Source organism: Canis lupus, chromosome 4, assembly GCF_011100685.1.
Source record: "Canis lupus familiaris isolate Mischka breed German Shepherd chromosome 4, alternate assembly UU_Cfam_GSD_1.0, whole genome shotgun sequence".
In the NCBI taxonomy this organism is placed as follows: Eukaryota; Metazoa; Chordata; class Mammalia; order Carnivora; family Canidae; genus Canis; species Canis lupus.
Genome location: NC_049225.1, coordinates 27697896 through 27720819, shown reverse-complemented (window position 1 = coordinate 27720819; position 22924 = coordinate 27697896). Strand labels below are relative to the sequence as shown.

Here is a 22924-nt window from a genome sequence, read left to right as displayed (position 1 = left end):
GCAAGAACAATTTATGTCCCTCTGGGTAGGTAGAAACAGTTGGACTCTAATTCTTAAGAGCCTTTGTTCAGGAACATCTGGGTTGAAACTACTGTAGTTAACAGATGATGCTAGCAGTAAAAAAAAAAAAAAAAAAAGGCATTATATAATGTCATTGTCAAATTTGGTAGACCTCTACTTAATAATTATCAAGAAAGCAATCTAACTTGTTATTACAACAGTTTTATTGCAGATTGCTGGTTTAAGACCTTTTTGTGACAAGTGGCATTTTTTTTTTTCTGGAAAAAAGTCATTTCTATTCCTCTGTAATTATTTTCACAACCAGCAACAACTTCCTGCTTTGGACATATTGGGACATTTTATTTTAGAAACCAAGAATTAAATTCCTGCTAAAGGTTTATCACATTGTGAAGGCTTTCTTGCTTCTTTCTTACACCCTCTCTCTCCCTAAGCCCCTTTCCTATCCTACCCTAGTCCTATATATGCAGAGACACTGAGTAAAGCCCTACAAGGGACTCTAAGAACTGGATGAGCAAAGCCTATTTTGCTTTACCAAAAACAATAGTGTTGATGATACAAATACATATTTAAACTCAAGATATCCATTCTAAGTAGTCTGAAGACATGTTCCGGGGAGGGAACCCCTTGTACCAGGAGCTGTGGAGACTCCCAAGGACAAACTGATGTCTGTATCTTAAAATTACATTTGCATTTTGGCATATTGATTCGAGGCAAATGTTAGATTCCCAAAGCGTGTCACTGGTATTATTTCTTTCGACACCCTTCTTTTCCAATCTCTCTGCTTCTTGTGAACAAGTTAAGAGGCATCTTGTTTCATGATTTTATACCCAACTCCCAAGCCTTCTCTACTTCAATTTTCCTAGTTTACTACTGTATCTCTTAGGTGTGCTTCCAGCAACTCATGAGATTTTGCTTTCCATTCATTCATATATTTATTTAATCAGCGTGTATTGAATGCTTACTTCTTGCACTTTGCAAAATGCCAGGGAGGCAAAGCACGTGTCTTGCACCAAAGAAGCTCAATCAGAGAGCAGGGAGACAAGTAAACGAGTGATTATCACAGCACACCACTCACTGGCACCTCTGTTCCCTGGCCTTGGTCTATTCTTACCTCCTGGTACCTCTGCTGAGGCCTTAAGCTCAGCAGTCTGGACATTGGCTAACTCTGTGCCAGGATCTAACAAAAAAACTGTGATTTTTAAGAGGAAGGGATATAGTTCAAGATTTGAATTTGGTTGGCTCAGAAGATACTTGTTACAGCAGGAATTAAAAACTTAGGTGCCTCTAGGGGGCAGGAGTGAGCCACAAAGAGTGAAGAATGAGGAGACAGGATAGATAGTTAGGGAGTGCTGGGGTCTATAGCATATTGGGGAGCACATGTCCCTACCAGAGGGGTAAGTGCTTCAAAGCTCCAGTCCCTTTTAGCCATGCAGAATGTGGCTCCATTGTGGCCGTTTATGATTTATCAAGGAAAGCTGAAAGGCTAGTTTTTTTTTTTTTTTTTTTTGCAAAATCACCTGTTAGTATCTAGTTCTGGGTTTTAAAAACGCTGTCCTGACCAATGTTCCATGCTGGGCTTCTGGCCACCACTTCGATGGCTTTGCTGTTATAAGAAGCATTTTTGCAGCACACTGCATTGAGATTTGATTTCCACTTTTGGCCTTTCTTCTTTTTTTTTTTTTTTTTTTTGGTCTTTCTTCCTAAAGGCCATTTGATCTTGAGCAAATTGTACCTCTTTGGACCTCAGTTTGTCATCTTTATGAGGAGGGCAGGCCCAGCAAGTCTTGGAAGGCCCAAATCTGATAATCCATGGTTGTGGTGCTGTTTGCATATTATCACTTTGTTGACATCACCCTGTCCTCCTCTCTGCCCCTCTGGCCAGAGAGTAAAGGCTGGCTTTGGATCAAAGAGCTTCCTTAAAAAAGGCTTCTATAAAGCAGTGTAGTCATCTTAGATATGGATTTGGAAGTTATGGAAGAAGACTCAAAGATCTCCTGGTCCACCCTGCTAGGTTAAGAAATGTGCACAAGGCTGTGTAGATTTTATTGGCTTTCCTGCCTTAGAGAGCTCCTCTCTTTTTATATCTAGTTGGTAAATGGTGTCATAGTACCTAGAAAGATGTAACTCACCATTACTATGGACTATTTCCTGCTTCTACCAACAGGATCAGGTCATTAGAGCAATTAAGATACGTTATCCCGGGACGCCTGGGTGGCACAGTGGTTGAGTGTCTGCCTTTGGCTCAGGGTCCCGGGATTAAGTCCCACATCAGGCTCCCTGCATGGAGTCTGCTTCTCCTTCTGCCTATGTCTCTGCTTCTCTCTGTGTGTGTCTCTCATGAATAAATAAATAAAATCTTAAAAAAAAAAAAAAAGATCTGTGATCCCATGAACCACAGAGTCCCAAATCAGAGTGGCCAATCACTCATGGGGATATCAGCCTACTGGCCTCTTCATGATTTGTGCTAAATTAAGATCGGCCTTCTCCTTGAGATTTTGGCATTTAGTTGCTATTTACATTAGAAAGTAGTTACCTAATCTAGTAATTTGGTTCAACAAATATTGTATAAGCCATATGATATTTTAAACAATTTAAGCTCCAGGAGTAACAGCCCCATAAAGGGTGCGTTAGCAGTGCTCTATGGGACATAAATTAAGAAGAGCATTTTTCCAGCTGTAGTTGGATACTTGGGTTGGTGTTTCAGCAAACTGCATAATCAGCACAAAGCCCAGGTCATTAGAGTCTGCTGGCAGGAATCAGCAAACCTGCAAATCACCAGGAGAGCCCAAATACGCCGAGATGAAGTGGTCCTTTGAAATCTGACTGTCTGTTGAAAGCAACACGGGAGACCATGACCTCATATGTAGGAGTGAGCAATTGGTCTTACTTCCGCTAGAGAGCATGAGGCCCTCACCAACCTCATTGCTTTTCTATTTGCAACCATCCCAAAACCTCCCATTTCACTTAGAATAAACGGCAGACTGGCAGACTTGCTGCCATGACCAGTGGTCTTCACAAATATGCTCCTGCCCAGCTCCCTTGAGCTAATTACTGTCACATGTGACTTTGCTCACTTGGCTGCAGTCTAGTTGCCTTTGTTGCCGATCTTCAGACACCTGGAGTTCCTTCCTGCCTCAGGACCCTTGCACTTGCTGCTTCCACTCCCTGGAAGAATTTTTCTCCAGATCCTCTCATTGCTTGCCTCTTCCCCTCACCTCCTGTGCTCTAGCTTTCCTTTCTCAGAATGGTCCTCCTGGACCATTGCAGATAACGCATCTTCCCAGTTACTCTCTTTTGTTTGGTCAGTTTGGGATTTTTGGTTTTTTATGGGAGTATAGCTGACACCTAATGTTAGTTTCAGGTGCACACATAGTGATTTGATGATTATATATGTTATGCTGTGTTCACCCCAGGGGGAGCTTCCATCTGCCTCCATACGTTGCTATTACAATAGCATGCCTATTCATGCTATGCTGTGCCTTTCGTTCCCAGACTCATTCAGCCCATAACTAGAAGCCCAGACCTCCCATTCCCCTTTACCCATTTTTCTCCTCCCCCCACCCCCTCCCCTCTGGCAATCATCAGTTTGTTTTCCCGTATTTATGGGCCTTCCCAGTTACTCTTTGTCCTCTTGGGTTGTTTTGTTTTCTGCATAGCACTTTTCCTCATCTGGAAATTTAATATTTATTCACTTGCATATTTGCTTATTATCTATCTGTCCCAGTACAAAATAGACCTCCCTGAGTTAAAGATGTATATCCTACCAGGTCCTAGCTGGGGACATGGGCTTTCTGAGCCTAGGTTCATCACCTTAGTAACATAGAGATATCAATAAAAGAATAACTGGAGCCATCTTTCTGTCTCAGAGACTTTGAGGGGATCAAATGAGAGCACCAGGAATGGCCCCGACTTGTGACCCAGTGCATCTTCCTCTTTATAGTGTTGCAGCTCAATAACCTACTCACTCCTCAACCTATCCATCAGCTAGTGTCTTAATATCCAAAAAGTCCTTAAAACATATGCTCATTATGGAAACTTGTAATATATAATCTATGTAATTCTTCTGTGTGTGTACTTTCATTTCTATGAGTATTTAAATATATATTTTCACCCAAGTGTATCACGTTTGTATCTATATAACATTGTTAATCTTATATCTTGAAATATTCCTCAGAGTCATGTTGAATGCTAAAACATATTGTACCATACTTTACTGAACCATTGCTTTATTATTGGACATTTGGGTTGCCTTTTTTTTTTTTTTTACTCTGTATAAAGTTCACTAACTTGAACATCTTTATGCATAAATGCCTTGTTGGACCTTTTATTCTTTTCTTAGAACACCAGTAAGTGGAAATCATGCATTTACTGAATTTCTGTGTGCCAGTGGTTCCCTGTACAGTACTATGGGGAATTCCCATAAGTCCCAAACTGTTAAAGAAGTCACGCTGGTTGAGGAGCTAAAGTTCAGACATAGAATGCAATAGAGAGCAACCACAGACAGTATGCAGTTGATTAAAAACTGAAGGAGGCTGTTGCAGACAAGGTGCTGCAGGCAGGGGTTGGGGGTGGTGTTTTGGGAACAGAAAACCAGAGGGTGGCAGTGGAGGCAGAAAAGCTGCACAAAGGCTGGATTTGACGGGCACTTGGAAGGGAAGGTTGGGAGAAGAGAAGGCATTTGGGATAGGAATCACATCAGGGAAGGCACGGAGGCTGGAACAAGCCAGCCTCAGAGCAGCCTGGGCTGCAGGCGAGGGCACCGGGCAGATGAGGTGAGGCCGTCTGGATGGGGCCAGAAGTGATGGTGCCACAGTCATGTGCTGGGCAGTTACATGGAGGCTAAGGATTATTACCATCATTCCGAGCGCACAGGGGTCTGCTCAGAACAACAATATGAGCCATTTGTACAAAAGACCGAAATGGAATCCAAATAACAGGTCCAGCTGCTCCAAATACCTCCCTCCCCCTGCAGTTAACATTTTACTACCCGACCGAGTAACTAATGAATCTGGCCCAGCCTAAATCCCCAGGCACAAATCCCTGCTTGGGGTCTGTGTCTAGACATCCAGACCCGAGTGCAATTTGCACTTTGAACATTCAGTGCCTTATCGCTTATGAGAAATCAGGTTTAATGGGGAAGATGGGGAGGTGTCGCCCCTACCCCGTCCCTTCGGCCCGGCGACTGTGGGCTAAGGGTCCCTGGGATAATGAATGCATCGGGTGATAGAGAGGTCGTAGTGGTGTTTGCTGTGTGGCTCCGGTCGTCCACAAGCACTGACGGGGAGGTTTCTCCATCTCGTTGCAGGCTATGTTTCGTGAAGCTCAAGCTCCTAATGATAGCCATTGAGTACAAGTCCGCCAACCGAGAGAGCCGGTAAGCGTGCCACCACCCAGTGGCCTGCTGACACCTGCGAGGCAATGAGCGTGCTCTCAGGGAGCTCGGCCCACCTGCTTCTGTCCTCCACGTGATTAACATGCTCGGGCCCCTGGTAGATGCGCCTCTGAGCCTCGGCACATCTCAGGGCATGCCCAGCCAGATGCGGCCACCTCCGCTGCGGACCCCTGGCATCCCAAGCCCCGTTGGACATTCAGAAAGTGTGTCTCCAGAGGAGGGCGATGAGGCATCCAGAGGTCTGATTGTGCCAATTTAGGCTTTTCACCCTCTCTGCACAAAACCAGGGACAGGCCCCGTCCTCAAAACCCTGTTTACTGCCGTGAGCATGAAGCAGGTGGATTCTGGCCCCCTCCACAGCAAGGATAGGGCAGGGCCGTGACGGGACGCACCAGCCCTCTTGATGGCCAAATTACAAGCAGCCTATTGTGTACCATATGTGCTTTTCCCGGTGAAACCGAAATCCAGGTGGCACAATGTCAGCTTCATGTAAATTAGCCAGGAGAGCAGGGCTCAGAGGCAGGAGCCCTCTTTATTTATTTATTTTGCACTTAATTATGTGCACATCAGACTGAGGAGGGACGGGGTCTGGTTGAAATAGATAACAGCCCAGTCGATACATGAGTTCTCGCCGGACGAAGGAAGCATCCCATTAACCTGGGAGTTTGTTGATGAAGGACCATACGCATTACCGATAAAATAGAGATGATTTTTTTTCGCCCCAATTTTTATCAATGGTTTTTGGAAGAAAGAGCTTACAGAGAAATGCGTGGGCTTTCGTCCTCTAGGATGACATCTGGGTGTATTCCTAGTGATAGGAAGTAAGTCTTCCCATGACCGCCCAAGTGTAGAGGACAGATACCCTCCAACGTGTGCCTCAGTACATTAAGTGCAGGGCAGGACTAGAAGGTGCTCGCTATCACCATCTAAGGAGTTTTCATTATCTAGATGAATAACTCAATAAAGCTGGGCTTCCAAATGGACGCTCTCACTGGGTAATTAATGCCATAAAGCCAGACTGGAATTCCAAACATACAGTCAGCGTCTCTGACAAAAAGCAAAACAAAAAGCAAACAAAACAAACCAAAACCAAAAAACACTGGATTGTCAGCAAGTCAATCCAATGTTCCCTGTTACCTTAACCACCAGATCAGATTGCTTTCACAAAGTCAATCTGATCAAAGGCTAAGCTATTTGGAAAATCCAAATCAACCAAGAGGAACTAAAAATGGTAGATTTGGTAGCTACATGTAAAGCGTGGCCATAGCAGTTAGTAATTATGTATAGATACAGTTTTCCTTTTTGTGATGGCAAACTGAAGAATATCATGTGCAAAGAAGGGGGAGCCAGAGCCCTGGCTATTTGCTGTTCCACAGACAGAGTCGGTGTTCCTGAGATTGCCGCTTTCCCACATGGTGGCTAGTATCACCTGTGCCTGTGGAGGGGGAAAATGTGTCCTGGGTTTTTGCAAATGACATTCTTCATGTTGCCACGTCAGTAAATCTGTGTAATTCAGTCTTCTCTCTTTATCACTTCGGTGCATCTCTCAAAAAAGTGTGATGGTGTAGGTGGCGCTAACGCTGAATAGCGTCTCTTGACCATTCCTGTATAATTTCATGGCAGGAGTCTGCCCCCTGAACCTTGACCAGTCATCTCCCACCTGCCACCTTTGGTCACAAGGAGGGAGAGAAAAAGTCTGGTAATGGTTCAGTGTGAATCTGCTGTCACTATTCTAAGAAAAATAACTAAGAGCTTTCCCTGAAGACAAAGTCTTTTCTTTGATGGACCCTCCAATTAACTCACAAAGCTGAGATGTTTTCAACAAAGCCATATTTATAGATACAGATTTTTAGGTTTTTTTTTTCTTTCAGAAAAGAATGAAAAGAACTTGTTTGGCTTTGTTATTGGCTTTCTGTGTGCCTTTGCCAACTTTAATCCTCTCATGTGGCTTGGTCTCAGTGTGGAACACATTGGTTCTTGTGGAAAAAGGTGTGTGGGATGGAATGTGGATCATGCCTCTGAGAAAACACTTAACTTCTCCAACACAATATCCATGTTAAAAAGAATCGAACTTTTGACCCTTCCTGAGCTAAGAATTTTGGTTTTTTTTCCTTCATTGAAGAATTTCCCATTTCCTTTCCTCTCCCATTTTCTAAGTGGCTGGGCGTTACAATTAGAAGAACCCAGCCTCTCCCTCCACCCCTTTGCCCCCCAGCCTGTGTTGAACTACCTCCTCTGTTGTTTGACCCCATGACGCTGTTTCCATGCTCTGCTGAAAAACCTTGTTTTCACATGCATCCTTCAAATAATTTGAAACAAAGGTTTTGTTCCTTCTTTCCCTCTGGTGTCAGTCAATTTATTATCAAATTGTTTGATTTTAAATTCTTTTCTTGTCGTTTTGCAGAAGCCGAAAGCGGTATGCGCTCTTCGTTAACCTTCCTCCCAACCCCACCCGCTATCTTCACTGCTAACCACAGGACTAACCATTTGCCAAGAATTCAGGAAGATAGAGATTATATATATGTATACACATACATATAATCTCGTTCCCTTGTCTAGTATATATATATATGTAAATATATATATATATGTATATTTATAATTAAACCCCTCTCCAACTAGAGCACATAAACATTGAAAAGTAGCAGATTGCTTTTCTTGTTCAGTTTGTTGATTCTTTTGGATGACGCACTAACTTCTTTGCAGGAGACCTAAAAAACCAACAGGTGCAAGTCCCTGTTTTCAGTTATGGCACCAATGATGGGAACAAGTGCCAACAATGTTGAGAAGGAGGACGCTTCTCTCTAGCCCCTGGTGTCTGTTTCTGTCCTGTCCTGACGTGTCTTGGTGTCCACCGGACTCTGTGGTGCCATTTGTCTGCATACCACATCCACATTCCCAGTGACTTCCTCCTCCTCGTGTCTGCTTTCCAGTTTGTAGAGCAGGATTCGTGTCCTTTTATCCACAAAACAGAGACCAAGCTCAACTAACATTCAACTTTCTTTCCCTTACACTTATTTTGATGATAATATTTTGCATATTTTATTTCCTGGGCAATACTCGGTACAGACTTAGAACACTGCTACCTAATTGCCAGATTATCACATCTGATTTAGTGAATGAGTACCATTTATTGAGATGAACTCATGGCTTTATTTTTTTCCCCAGTGTGTTTGGGCATATTTCTTAATGTGAAGTATCTCAGCTTTCACCATGTGGCATCACCCTGTTATGCTGCTGTTCTCTGTTGCATGAAGCATGACCAAATCCTCATTGATAGCATTTTCTTTTAACTTTTTTGGTTAATATTTCCAGTGTAGTTTTTCAATAATGTGTTCTCTAAAACAGTATTGTTGAAAACATACTATTGAGATGCCTTTGTGTTCATCTTCTCAAGAGTTGTTTCTCTCCGTGGTTGGAATCACTTGTCACTTGTTCATGTTTGTAATTGTGTGTGTGTGTGTGTGTGTGTGTGTGTGTGTATGTGTGTGTGTGGTGGGGATATTTGTCTGGAACTCTTTCCAAAGTCAGATTCCTCTGTGATTTTTGGAGTAGATGTGTGACAATAGAGGTGGCTTCCTGTCAGTTTGGTATTATTGATATGATCCAACTGCAAGAAGTTACTGCAACACTTTGCATCTTCAAAGGTCCACAGTGGTTGCACCTCTGCTGTTGGCTTTTGGCCTTTGAGTCCTTTTATCTTGTGGTGGAGGCATGTTGTGACATAGCATGACTTGTCCTAAAGTGTACCACAAAGTGACATGGCTTGCTCCCAGAGCCAAATAGCCACTGTTTTCCTTTCCAAATGAACTATTTCTTCCCCATCCCTTATGGCTGCTGTTTTCCTTATGTGCAAAATATATTTTTAAATGACATTTCTAAAATCATTGTGATGGGTTCAGGCCCAATAATTCCTTGCCCATATCATTGGCGTACCACAGTCGCAGGCATTTGAGTCTGATCAACTGGGAGCAATCTTTACTATGCTGTCTCTGTGTGAGTGAACTGGGCTCAAATATATTGAAGCATGGAATACACACTGTGTCTCCTACATAGATTCTATAAGCAAAAGTGTGTGTGTCTAGTTGTGTGGGACTCCAGCAGCATATAATTGAAAGCCCAGAAAAAATAAAAAGTTCCAGAAGGACAATAATATTTGAGATTTGGGGCTCCTGTAGGCTGTGCCCTAATCTAGCCCATCAACTGCAGGGCTGTTGTACTCCTGAAATGCTAAACAATTGGCTGAAACCAAGTTCCACCTGATAGCAATCATATATGACCATGGGTGCTCAAAGAGGCCACTTCCCAGTGGTGTGATTCATCTGGGCAAGGCGTGAACTGAAGTTTTAGATGGTTCTAATTCCCTTGCTTTAGTTAATGAAGTCCCATTAGCTTGCTAGACACAGATATAATTATCATGTTCTCAAGTACAAATTATATTCTCATGTGACTGATAATTTTGTCATTGTTCGGGGAATGGTACATTACACCTACCAAAAACTGAGGGGGGTGGGAGGAGAAATACACACCTGTTAATTTACCCATAATAGATACAAGATTCCTTTAAAAAATATGGTTCAGCTGAACTATTCATCATTGGTTGTCTCCAAAAACAGCAAACAAGTAAAGTTTATGATGATGGAAGAAGGAATAAGTAGATGTTTCCTAGTTGTTATGCATAAGTGGTGGAGAAAAGGAATAAATCATTTTGCCCCATCAAGCCCCAAATCTCCAACCTGACTCAAATTCAGCGTGACATACACAATGAAATGCATTGTACCTTGAGGCCTGGAGCTCTCCTTCCGGAGGAACCCGTCTGGGACGTTTCTCTGTTGAAGTGAGCCCTGCTAGCCAGTTCTAGGTTCTTGTGTTTCAACTCTGAGTCGTACTTTCAATATTGAAATCAATTGCTGCTACTCCCCAAGTGGCTAGCTGTTTATATATTTGTGTATTTACATTTTTGTACTTAGTGCATCCAGGAGATGGTTAGCTTATGTGCCAACCCCCTAGAAAAGGTGAGGTCCCTCCTTTGGTAGGCCTGATTGTTAAGAACTTGGCTCAATCTTTGAAAGAACAGCTGTGTCTACCTTTCTCCTCACTGGAGAGGGAGAGGAACACTTTTGGAACTGAGACCATTGATTTATATTTTTCGTTCCTTCCACCAATAGTTGAAAAGTGCCTATTGCATACAGGGCCCTAAGCGGGCTACCATGGGAAACTTATTTACAAAAACAAATAAAATATGAGCATGCTTTTCACTCCCTTTTTTCAACTAGGGGTTCCCCATGGAAAATATATATTTGTTTCCTGAGAGTGGGCGAGGAGCCAGAGAATCAGCCAAATGCAAAAGTAGTCTGAGAGCCAAAGAAAGAGAGAGCAAGAAGCCTTAGGGAAGAAGCTACATAAGCCCTTAGCCTCCAGCTGCCACTGAATGTTTTCTGTTGAAATTAGCAAGGTCATAGAGGAAAGAGGATAATTTATATGTTCTTTGAAATGAGGGAAAGTCCATCCCTTGCCAAGAAGATGTCCCTATTGGAATTCTACTAATTGATATATGGACTTTTTCTTAGAGATTTTCTTGATTCTTCACATGACACATCTTGAAGTTTATCTCTGATAAGCAAGTGAATTAGACACAATTGGAGCCAGGGAGTGATTTAACGTGATGCATAGGGAGGGAGATGTCTGGCAGTCATAAGAACAAAACAAACTTAACATTGGATATTCTTTTAAGAGATCAAACAAAGACCTTTGGAAAGATTTACATATTCCCAGTAGGAGGTCAATCACATATTCTGAGGGTAGTAGGAATTTTGCTGGGGAAAAAAAATTACTGCTGTGTAGGATACTTTTTATATATATATATTTGTTTTTCAAAAAGAGGAGGATTAACATTTTATTTAAATTTTCTAGATACGGAATGTGGATAGAAGACTTAATGTCTACAGTATTAAAAAGAGTAATGCATTTCCTCAAAGAGACTTTGAAGCCTGTACCTTTACATAGGGAGTATTATACGCAGTGGGCCCATGGAATCAGGACCACATGCTTCTCTAACCAAACTGCTAAATATATGAATGGAATACAGCACAGCGAACATTCTTATGTATCTAGACTTCTTTCCTTCATTATTCTCAAGATCTGGGCTTGTTCTTTCAATTCCCACCCAGAAAGCTGCCTTGGCTTGATAGCTGCTAATGTGAGCATAAAGCCTCACACATGCTTTAAAGAGATGACTCAAAGCCTCTTACTCCTTGTTAAGCCCTCTCTAAAAGAGAACAAGAAGGCACCCTGGAATCACATAGTCATTGATGTCCTTGGAGGTGCATAAGGTTTGAGGAACACAGAGACACTCCACTCTGCAGCCAGAAGGCAGTCCAAATTAGCCCGTCTCCAGATGTTGTAGAGGGATATAATATTTTAGATACTGTAGTCAGTAAAAAGGTCTTTCAAATGCCAATAGGGGGCCTTCTGGTGATTTATTAGCACCAAGAACAAAATGGAGAACTAGCCCCTGTGACAGATTATTTGCTTCTTATTTAGTTGTTTTAATAACCATGCTTACTATTAATAGTGACCATGCATTAAGGATCTACTATGTGGCAGTCACTCAGCACCTAGTATATACTTTAGCTCTCTTAGTGACACTATAAGCTGGAGATTATTCACTCCATTTCATAGATGAGGAGAGTGAGGCTTAGTGGCCCCCACATGCTCCAGGCCAGAGTCTGAACTCCTAGGCCTGACACATGCACCTGCTAGCTTAACTAGCATTGGCAGTGAAACAGATTTGAACACAAATCTGCCTTCTATCAGTGCCCCAGATCTTTCGTCTCCACCACGCTAACTTGACTAAAGTAGGCTTGAAGGCTGTAATAAATGATCTCAACCTGCAGTCTCTGGAATGATAATCCCAAATTCTCATTGTAAGCCAATTCTTGTTCACTGCTGATAAAGAACAGAGTAAATGAAAAGAAACTTTTCATTGATAGGAACCTTGCTATCACTGTCTTCCTACCATGACACAGTGGGCTTGATCACTGGAGTGCAATTAGAGAAGCACATAATGTAAAAAAGAGTTCTGTGCAAAGCTTGTTTTGCACATATATGTCACCAAGACATTGATGAGTGTCAAATTTCCCCTTTTGAAATGCACTGTTGAAATCATGATTGGATTTTTTTTTCACTCAGAAGCTTTTTTTACACTCTTATATAAATACATATCAAAATGTAGATTTTCCAACTTTAAGGAATTAGCTTCGTCAGATGCCATAAGTACCCAGAATTTTTCATGTATGTCCTTGTACATTATTGTGGACTGTACAGTTCTTCACCCTATAACTTCATCTCATTATGAACAGGATATTTTGATAAGGAGCCCTGTGTTCCACTCCGTGGGGCCAGCTAAAGAAAATATGATAATTCCATTGAAAATGAAATACACTTTTGGCTTTTTTTTGCACTAATAAATAATAAGAGTAACCATAACCAATATGCAGTGAGCCTTCTGTGCATTATCTTGCATTATCTCTGAAGAAAGACTATGATTATCATCATCATTGTAGGTGAGGATATTGAGTTGGAGGGAGATTTAGTAATTTGCCCAAAGCCAGACAGCTACTAAATGGTGATGCTGCATTTTCTGATTGCAGAGCTAGGGCAGACAAGTACTGCCTGATAGCAAAGGGGTAAGAAAATGTGCAAAATCCAGAATTCTCCCCTTCTAGACCATCACATTTAATTGGCTTTGAAAAAGGAGTCCATCTAAACTGTATGAGCTCTGACCCTTTTTCCCCTCGTGATCATGAGAAGTCAGAGGGCAGTTAAGCCAATGTAAAGAATTGGCAGAGGGGTAATTAGGAGGTATCTGTCCAGTGCTGCTGCCAGTTGCAAGCTGTTGCTCTTAGTGTGGCCTGCTTCTTCCGATTTGTGAAGAATCTCATTGTTGCCTGTGGTTCTAGGGAAGAACAGACCAATCATCATGGTCTGTGGCTATTATTTAAGTGTTAATAACAGTGACGACACAGGATTGGTTTCCTTCTGTCAGGTCCCGTTATGGGTAATAGTGGATGTTCTTGCAACCACAGACAATTATTTTGCCATAACAGACATAATTTTGCCATTTTGCCATTTTAATCCACTCTGAGGCTTCCCGATAGAACAAAAGTTTACCTGAGTCCTTCCTGTATTGCCACAGACATGTCACTCTGTTGGCCACAGCCCTTCCCTGAAATGGTTTTGCCGGCAGTAAAAAACAAAACAAAACAAAACAAAACACAACTTGTTAATTAGCATCCTCCATTTTGATTGCCTTAGACACTTGAGGACTTCCTTTAGCCTAATTCCAAACATCTATTACTTTAAAGCCAGATTTTCAGATCAGAGAACACCTTTGTTATATCTATTGCTGCATTCAGGGTACCTAAATACCCTGTTCATTAAGCCCAAAGCCTGTCAATCTCTTTATAATACATGCCTGCATTCTGTTCTTGATCTGCAGATATTAAACTTATTTATTTCACCCATTTATTAGATTAAGATACATGTATCTCTTTTGTCAGTCCAAACACAACTTGGTCAGCTAATGCATTTTTAACACTTTGAAACAGAACAGTGTATATTTAGGTCCATACTTCCCTACAAGGGGAAGGTTTTTCTAGGGATAATTTACATTTGTTTTATGATTACAGTTTGCCCTGATCAGGATGTACCAGATACACACATTATTCAAACAGTCCCATGCATTTTGGGAAAGGTGGACTGGAATCATTTCTAACTGCTGGCATTTTTCTTTTTCACTGTTTGGGTAGATCCAATTCCTTCTACATAGGCTGCACGTGGAGTCCACTTACATGTACTTACCAATGTCATGCAGATGTTACGTTTGCTTCTGCATTGGTTATAGGTGTCGTGTACCATTCCCTGCAGTAATATATGTATATGTGTATGTTTCTGGATGTATATAGGGGTCCCATTAATGCTCTGTCATCTAGTGGAAAATTGTTATAGCATAGCTTTATTAGATGAGTAACATTCAATGTTGACCATCAACAGAAGTTTCCAAAGGGCTACATATCAGATCAGAAGCCCATGATGGCAACCCCATTATATACCCTCAGCCTTGAAACCTAGATGTGCTTTGATTTCTGCAACTGGGAGTATGCCAACCTGGGAACTGAGCAGTAGAGCTTTATGTTGGCATTATCCACTTAAATGTCTGGGACTGTGGACATCAAGCTCTAGACAACATCTTTGGGAAAAGCATTAGACTAGTGGGCCCCCTATAAAATTAACATTACAGTGTAGCCTTCAAGGTTTTATTCAGAACATGACCTCACAAATATGCCTTCTTTGTTTGTTTTTGTTCACTGAGCAGTATATTAATTAATCCTGGAAACCATCTTAAGATCCAAGAAGGTACTTTAGGATTTTTCATCGCAAGTGATGCCAAAGAAGTTAAAAGGTAAGTGTTTATATATATCTGCCTTCCTTTCTGGCCCAGCCATAGACATCTTGATCCACCATGATGGGCCTGCTTTCAATATGTATAGGTCCCTAACCCCAAAACTGCTTAACCATGTGTCCATAGGTATCAATGGTACTGAGTCTTAGGAAAAAGAGAGCATGCTTTCAAATGCTTCTGTGAACTCCTCTTCACATAATTGATTCCACATCTTTGAACTAGAGTAATAACATTTTAGAACTAGGAGGGCCTAGCTAACTGCTCCTTCATTTTCCAAGGGAGGAAATTGAGTCCCAGAGAGCTGAAGTGATTGTTCAGGGTCATCCTGATTCAGAACAACATAACACAAGACAACTGGTTCCTTGTCTAGTACTCTTGACCTAATATCCAGGCAAATTTACTCTAGTATTATCCGCTTTCTAATCTAAATGCCAAGTGGAATCTCAAAAGGTTTGGATTAATTTCAGATGAAATACTAAATTGGCTATATTTCTCTTTGTGGCCTTCTAGGTAAGTAGTTGAAATTGTCAGTTTCAATTCTTAAGCCTGTGTAGGTACAGCCCTGGATTTCATTGACCTCAATGTTTTATGACACTTTTATTAGTATCCTTAAACCTGTTTAAGCAGCCTAGGCATCATAGGGCTCTTTGGAGAACACCATGGAATATTGTTATATTTTATTCTGTCCTAGGAACTATGAAAAATTTATTAGCAGAAAATGTGGCTCAAACAGTCAGACAGGTCACTCACTTTAACAATAATGTTACTTAAAATATTTCAAATAAATTATTAATTGTGAAAGATCTCCAATTATTTATGTAAGCCTATTGCTTTCATTTAATGAGTTCTTATTCAAACCAGGCCTTTGCTAGGTGTTCTACATTCTTTCTTGCTAGTCCTCAAAATAACCTCATAAGGTAAGTCTTCTAAAACCCTTAAGGGCTTTAGTTTCCTCATCTGTAAAGTTGAGATAAATAATTTGTCCAAGGATATACAGCACATAAGCGAGTAGCAGAGCCCAGATTGGAAATGGTCTTTCCTTTTCCCAAACCCACACTTTCTACCAAATTTAATAACACTAGCAAATTCTTATGTAGAGTTTAATATGTGCCCGCATTGCTCTAAGTATCAGGTACCATGAACTCACGTCATCCTCTCAACAACCTTATGAGATAGGTAGCATTACTATTTTCGTTTTACACACGAGGAGACTGGGTGCAGACTGATTAACTAACTTGCCCAAAGCCCCACTGCTAAATGAGTAGTAAAGCCAGGATTTAAAATCAGGAAGTCCAGTTCCAGGGCTTACGTTCTTAATTATTTGCCAAGAAGTAAGCCTGATGTGCTGAGCACAGAACAATGATGTTTGACAACTGATACCTATTACATTTTTCCTCTTCACCCACTCCTGCAAACTAACCATACTAGTTATAAAAGCTTTTAGGGGAAAAACAGGAAACAAACCAAGAAAAAACCCGAAAAAGCAAAACTACAACAAAAAAGAAAAATTCTTTAAACTGAGCTATCTAATGGCTTAAATTTACTTCTACAAATTGGGAAAGAATTGCCATTATTCAGATGGGGACAAGATAACCTCCTTATCCAGCTCATGGATCCTGGCTGTTCTTCGGGAATACCTCAAGAACTGGGTTCACCTGAGCGGAAAGTGGGCATGAATGGGACTGAAGCCTACTCCAGGTCCCCTGGAATAAAAGGTTGTGCTCATATCCAGACTGTAAGACGCACAAGCAGCATCTCAGCACCACATACGGGGGGGGCTGGGGAGCACAGCGGCACCATAGATCACGTGTACCTCCCAGATAGCAAATATAACATGAAGCTCCCATTTGTGTAATTCTATTTCCTATTACATCTCTCGCTAATGAATGTCACAAATACCAGGCAGTCCAAAAAACAAATTACCTCCTGTATTAGGGAGTGCAATATGTCTCATTTCTGTGCTTTATGGTATTCACAAATACATGCTGACACAATCAGCTACAACACCAGCCTGTAATTTTCCGTAGTGTGTGATGTGTTGGAGCAAATGCTGTCAGTTACAGGATTTCAAATAGATGAAGACTGCAGAAAACCACAGACAGGGCCTTGGGGACTTGAATGAAACTAAACAAGTTTTGTAAAAATGGAAAAGTTGATTATGATGATCCAGGATTGAGGTTGTACCTCTCCTACAAAAAAAGCAACCAAAGAAATGAATGGATTTTAGCTCACAGAAACTCAGATGCGGCATTTTAGGAAAAGAGGAGTGAAACCATCCATTCCAGTCTTTGAAAGGTCAATTTTTTAGATGAACATTTGGTCACTTGTCCACTATTCCTTGCCACTAAATATTTTCCTTCTTAAATGACCTTGGCCCATATAGTCTTTGATGTAGGAGCCACAAAATGGTGCCTCATTGGCTCAGTTTGGCTTGCAGACAGGATTCATTTGATTCACAATTGTAACAAATAGATGAGTCGCCAAGAGGAAGACATCATCATGTTTTATTTAAAAATCTTTATTTCTGGTTTCTCCTGAAAAACTTGCAGATCTAGCATTACTGGGTAGCATTCTCACACTCATTCATCCATCAGATGTCTGCAGGTCACTCACTTTCTAGAACGCTCTGTACCAGGTGCCAGGGAAGCAGTGGTGAACAACAAAGTCCTTGCTTTCAGGGCCTCAAGTTCTGGGGAGGAGAGAATAGCAGTTTTGTTTATTTACAATACATTAATCAAAGTCTTAATGCAACTGGGTCACTGATTTAGATTGTGTGTAAGTGAAGGCTGTTCTGAAGGAGCCACATTTGAACAGAGATGGAGGTGATGGGAAAGAGTCCATCATACAAAGATTGGAAGGGAAGAGGAGACAAGGTGAGGACAGTGTTGTCGTGTGCAGGGAGCCAAGGAAAGGAAAGTATGTCTGAGGGAGTAGTGTGGGGAGACAAGGTAAAGAGAAAGGCAGGGCTGGCTCCCAGAGGTTTTGATACAGGGGTTGGGTTGTTAGAAGATGGAGTCATTGATGGTTTTAAGCTGGGGGTGATGTAGTCTGGTTTATATTATTGAAAGGTCTTTCCTCTCCATTATAAAGAATGGGATATAGTGCAACAGGAGAGGGTGCTCAGAGGTGGAGAGACTGCATAGTGTAGGTGACAGAGAATAATATGGGCTAGGCTGGTGAGTGGAGGTGCAGAGAAAGGAGACTGATTCAGAATATATTTTACTAGAGAGTCTATAGAGCACACTGGTGAACTGCATATAGGAAGTGAGGGTAAAAAAGAGGAATCAAGAATAGAGCCTAGATATGGAGCTTGTGCAGTTGGGTGGATGTTGGTTCTCCATCTTACTGAGATGGAGAAGGAAAGCTGGAAGAGAAGCAAGTTTGAGGTGTAGGAAATTAAGAATTCAATTTTGCCATGTTAAAATAGGAGATTTGCACTAAACATACACATAGAGATATCATAAAGGCAGTTAGATATAAGATTCTGGAGTCTGGGGGAAAGATGACAGCTGGAGGTGTCATTTATGGGAGGGCCCTGGCCAGAAACAGATGACACACCTAAATGGGAAAAGAGAGAAGAGTTTTATGAAGAGACCACATAAAGTTGTGGGCAGAGAGTTAAAGAGAGCCAATAAGGGATGGTGAAGCATCCGAGAGCTAGCAACAGAGGGGAGCCATTCTCAGCCCTGAATCTACAGTCAAAGGGAAGGAGAGCTATCGGAACCTGTAGAGAGAGTTTGTATCATAGGAAAGGCTGCCTGGCAGGAGCTGAGCCCTCTTAGGGTAGAGATGTGGCCACCACCTTTTCATGACCCAGCAGGAAGAACCCTCTCTTTCCCATCCTCCAGTCTCCTGCTGGCTCCTCCCATTGGCTGAACACAACAGGAAACCAGAGGATAAGGAGACCCTAAAGACCAGCCTTCTGGGGTATGGATCTGGTCTTCTTGATGATGTGTGTGTCAAGGTCACCAGCTGAGGGCCACTTAGGGAAGGGCTGCGGTGGGCGGGAGAGGAAGAGGTCGCGGAGAGCAGAAGGAAGGATATGGAGTAGGCCTGAGGGGTGTGGAGTAGAAGGAAGGGATATGGAGTAGGCCTGAGGTGTGTGAAAAGTCCTCTGGAATCCATGGCCCTGGATTTGAAGTGAGATCAGTGTTTCCTTTCCTGAGCTCAGCTGCTCAGGTGCAAGTGTGCCGTAAGGTCAGGGCTTTGCCAGGTGAGCATGAGAAAGGCAGAGATGGGTGGGGAAGAGCATGGTGCTTGCAAAAAAGTGACACTTGGCAAAACTCAGCTGGAGCTTAGCTACTGAGCTCCCTCTGGTTGGGGATGTGTCTCCAGGACTGCAGACCAGAGACACCCTCTCCCCAGCTGCATCTCACTCATTAACTTTACCCTTATCTTCAGAATCAGCTTTAATTCATGAAGTAATCCACTTGATCTTCCCAATAGTCTACTCAGACTCATTACCGTTCCATCATCTCTTCATTAGAGATGTGTTTAAGACCTTGAGCTCTTAGACTGTGTGCAGTTGAATCCTGCCTCTGTGTGACCTTGAGCAGGTCATGTAACCTCCCTGTGCTTCAGTTTCCTTATCTGTAAAACAGAGATAATAATCACTACTCCTTCAAAGGATTGTTTGAGGATCAAATACATTAATACTAATAAAATGTTTAGAATAGCGCCTGGCCTATACTCTATGCTCTATAAGTGTTCCCTGCAGTTGTTGTCATTATTATCATGTATAACAGCATCAGGTGGGAGAGAAGATGGCCAAGGGAAGTGGAAACAAGATGACTTCCTCCATTCCTGTCCTCCCCCTTTCATAGCCACATTGCCAGGCAAGGCAAATAATCAGCTACCTTTTTTCTTTTGTTTTTTTCTTTTCTTTTCTTTTCTTTCTTTCTTTCTTTCTTTCTTTCTTTCTTTCTTTCTTTCTTTCTTTCTTTCGCAACATGGATAAACACTGGCATTTAAAGAAATTTATTATTTGAAGAAATAGTGACTAGAGCAGAAAGAGCTTGGATTTTAGAAGTCCTGGGGCCGGCCAAGCCCAGCACAGGATGACTTTGGACAGGTTGTGACAACCCCCTCAATTTACAGATGGGAAGAGTCCTGGGGACCTCTAAGATGTCTTCCAGATCCCAAAGTCTTAACATTGGTTCTAATCGGTGCCAATCACATGTGCAAGTCCTGTGAAAATATAAAAAGGAGCCTAGGAATAGAGTAGTCAGGAATTGTGTTTCTTTCTTTATAGTCTTGGTGAAGGGAAGACCATGTTTATCCCTGGCATTCAATTATGTTGGGAGTGGTAAAGCCAAGGATTTTGTTATTCCCTATTTCCAGAGCTTGTAAGGTTGTTCCAGGGAATTTTATCCCAGTAATCCCCTGTCCTAAAAGAATATAGGCCTCCAGTGCTGTTCTTCTAGGTCTTATGCATTCTGTGCTTGAATGATCTTGTTTTGTCTCATCCAGAATATCTTTGACACAGCCAATGTGCTTTGTGACCACAGCTTGACACTTTTGTCAGTTGAGGGGATCTTCTTGTTGACTTCTTCCACTGGGTACCCAACCCAAGAGTGCCCTCTGCCCACCTCATCGCAGTGCTCAGCTGAGCTGTGCTTCACCATGAGAAGAAAACATCCATTAATTACGTGTTCTTGGGGCTGGAGAGTACGGGAGTTGATCTTTCCAGTTTGGAAACAAATATGGGCTACGAAATGCCAGAAGAAATTTGACAGAGGACCCCTTTGACTCACCACTTTTGTCTTTCCCTGTCACCTTCCTCCTTAATCTCCCTCACTTTGGAAAGAAATGTGCTTTCAGACTGACAAGGCTAATGTTTTTATTTGACTGTGGAACCCTATCCTTGCAGCCCCTTTGATAGCTATCTGACCAGACAGCAAGGGTCTCGGAGATGCATTCAACTTCCCCACCAGGGGCCTGGGGCTGGTTGCCTACGTGTTCCGATGGGCGGCACTGAATACTGTGCCCAAAAACGAAAGACGAGCAAGCAGACCCAGGGTGTCACATCGGCAGCCATTCCCCCAGTTCCTTTTCAAAGGAAAGTTTATTAAAAGAAGCACTAACTCAAAATGCAGAATCTTGTGTTTGAAATAAAAGGTCTTGCAACAAACATTTCCGTCTGTAAACGTCTAAACCTTTCAAAAGATTAAAGGAAATTAGTGCTGGCGTGTTTCATTAATTTGGCACCACGGTGGAGGAAATGTGGTACTCATTTCATTCGGGTGGATTATGAAACGTGTCAGTTTTTCCATTCTCTTTCTCCAGGGCATTTTTTTACTGCAAGGCCTGTCATGATGACATCACAGATCCCAAAAGAATAAAAAAATGCGGCTGCAAACGGCGTAAGTAGTGTTTCTTTCCCCCTTCCCCCCTCCCACCCTTTCCCCCAAATTTGTTTCCCTTCTCCTTTTCCTATTAAAGAAACACTAAACATCAAGAGGTTTCTTGAATATGTTTATGTTTCACCCAGCAGTTTAAAGAGACATGAAAAAATGCTCTGTCCTCGCTTTCTAGAGCAGGGGAGGAAAAATCACCACCATCAACACCTTTGAAAGAACCTAGTGCCTAATCCCTATCTCTGGACCCTGCAGGGATGCTGAGGTGGTGTGTCCACTTGAACACAGTCAGTATGGTGTCCAAAAAGGAGGACAGCTAAGACCATAGAGGAGGGAGAATTTTTGCATAGTCATTTCCAGTGGAGGCGGGACCGCCATATGTGAAGATGGCTGTACTAGGGCTGAAAGGGAAACTGAGTCTGAGGATGCTGTAACCCAAAAGGGAGCTGACTCTCTTTCTATTTGGGACTGCTGCCTTGATACCAAGGTCCAGAGTTTTCCCTTGTGGTACCCTCAGACTGGTCCAGGAAGAGGACTTGGCCACCACCAATCACCTTTATTTGCCGTTGCTCCAATAACCAACCTCAAACACCATTGCTCCTTGGGGTAGACTAGATCGGGCTCGGTAGCTTCTGGCATATGCCGTCTCAAATCTCTTCCAAAGCAGCTTGCCAACGGGACCTCTGGAGAAAGATATGGTAAGTCAGGGACTTTGTATCATGGGCTCCTGAGAAACCAGGACTTAAAGTGGGCTTGCCTTGAGAAGGCCACGCCTCTTGCAGTAATTATGTTGCATTGCCTAATAGAAATTGTTCATGACCTTAAAGAAAACAATAATAATGATGCCTTCCTTCCTGTGGTGATTTAGTGTTTTTCTGAGCTCTTTATTTATGATCATTTTTTTTCTTTGATCCTCATCCTAACCCTGGGTAATTGGCAGGGGATGTTATTAATTCCATTTTACAAAAAAGAGGAAACTAAGGCTCCAAGTTTAGTGGGAAGATGAGATTGCTAAGAGTCACACAGACCCAACGGACGGGGGTTCAGGCTCACCCAAAGGCCTTTCCATGTTGTGCACTCAGTGCTCTAATCATTTTTGCAAGAGAGGAGGGCAAGGCAATGACCTTGGGTCTGATGAGTAGAAACACAATTATGAAAGATCGCCCCACAAAATACTTTTTCTTAAGCAGAAATCAGATAGAAGAGCACATTCCTGGGATATGCCAACTGAAGCAAGGGCTTTTTTCCCTGCATTCCTGAAGGGGGGGACACAGTAATGTAAAACCAGTAAGATATAAATACCACTCTGCTGGAGCACGAAGACGCTCGATCTCTTAGGCAAATACCCATGGGAGCACTCTTGGTCCAGAGCAATTTCTGTAAAAATCCTCTGAAGCTGGTTCCCAAGTTTGGGGCAACTTAGGCCCATTGCTTTTGCTTTCTCCACTGACTCAACACACATGGCCCTGTTCCCCCCAGCTCTGACACCTTACTCCAAGTAAGGTGAGTATTTATCGATGACTTAGTCAAAGAGAGTCTAAATTCTTTTTTTTTTTTTTTTAAGATTATATTTATTTATTTGAGGGGGAGAAACAGCATGAGTAGGAGGGAAGGGCAGAGGCAGAGAGAGAAGCAGGCTCCTCACTAAGCCGGGAGCCCTGTGCGGGGCTCCATCCCAGGACCCCGGGATTA

The 22924-nt window shown here is 42.3% G+C and overlaps 1 protein-coding gene across 1 annotated transcript in view; it reads left to right on the top strand.

Annotated features, from left to right (window-relative positions):
- Positions 1-22924, top strand: part of KCNMA1 (potassium calcium-activated channel subfamily M alpha 1) — a 711483-nt gene that overhangs the window by 562251 nt on the left and 126308 nt on the right. The window contains 3 exon segments of the mRNA NM_001003300.2: positions 5327-5395; positions 14790-14876; positions 21162-21238. Coding sequence (NP_001003300.2) covers positions 5327-5395; positions 14790-14876; positions 21162-21238 — 233 coding nt within the window.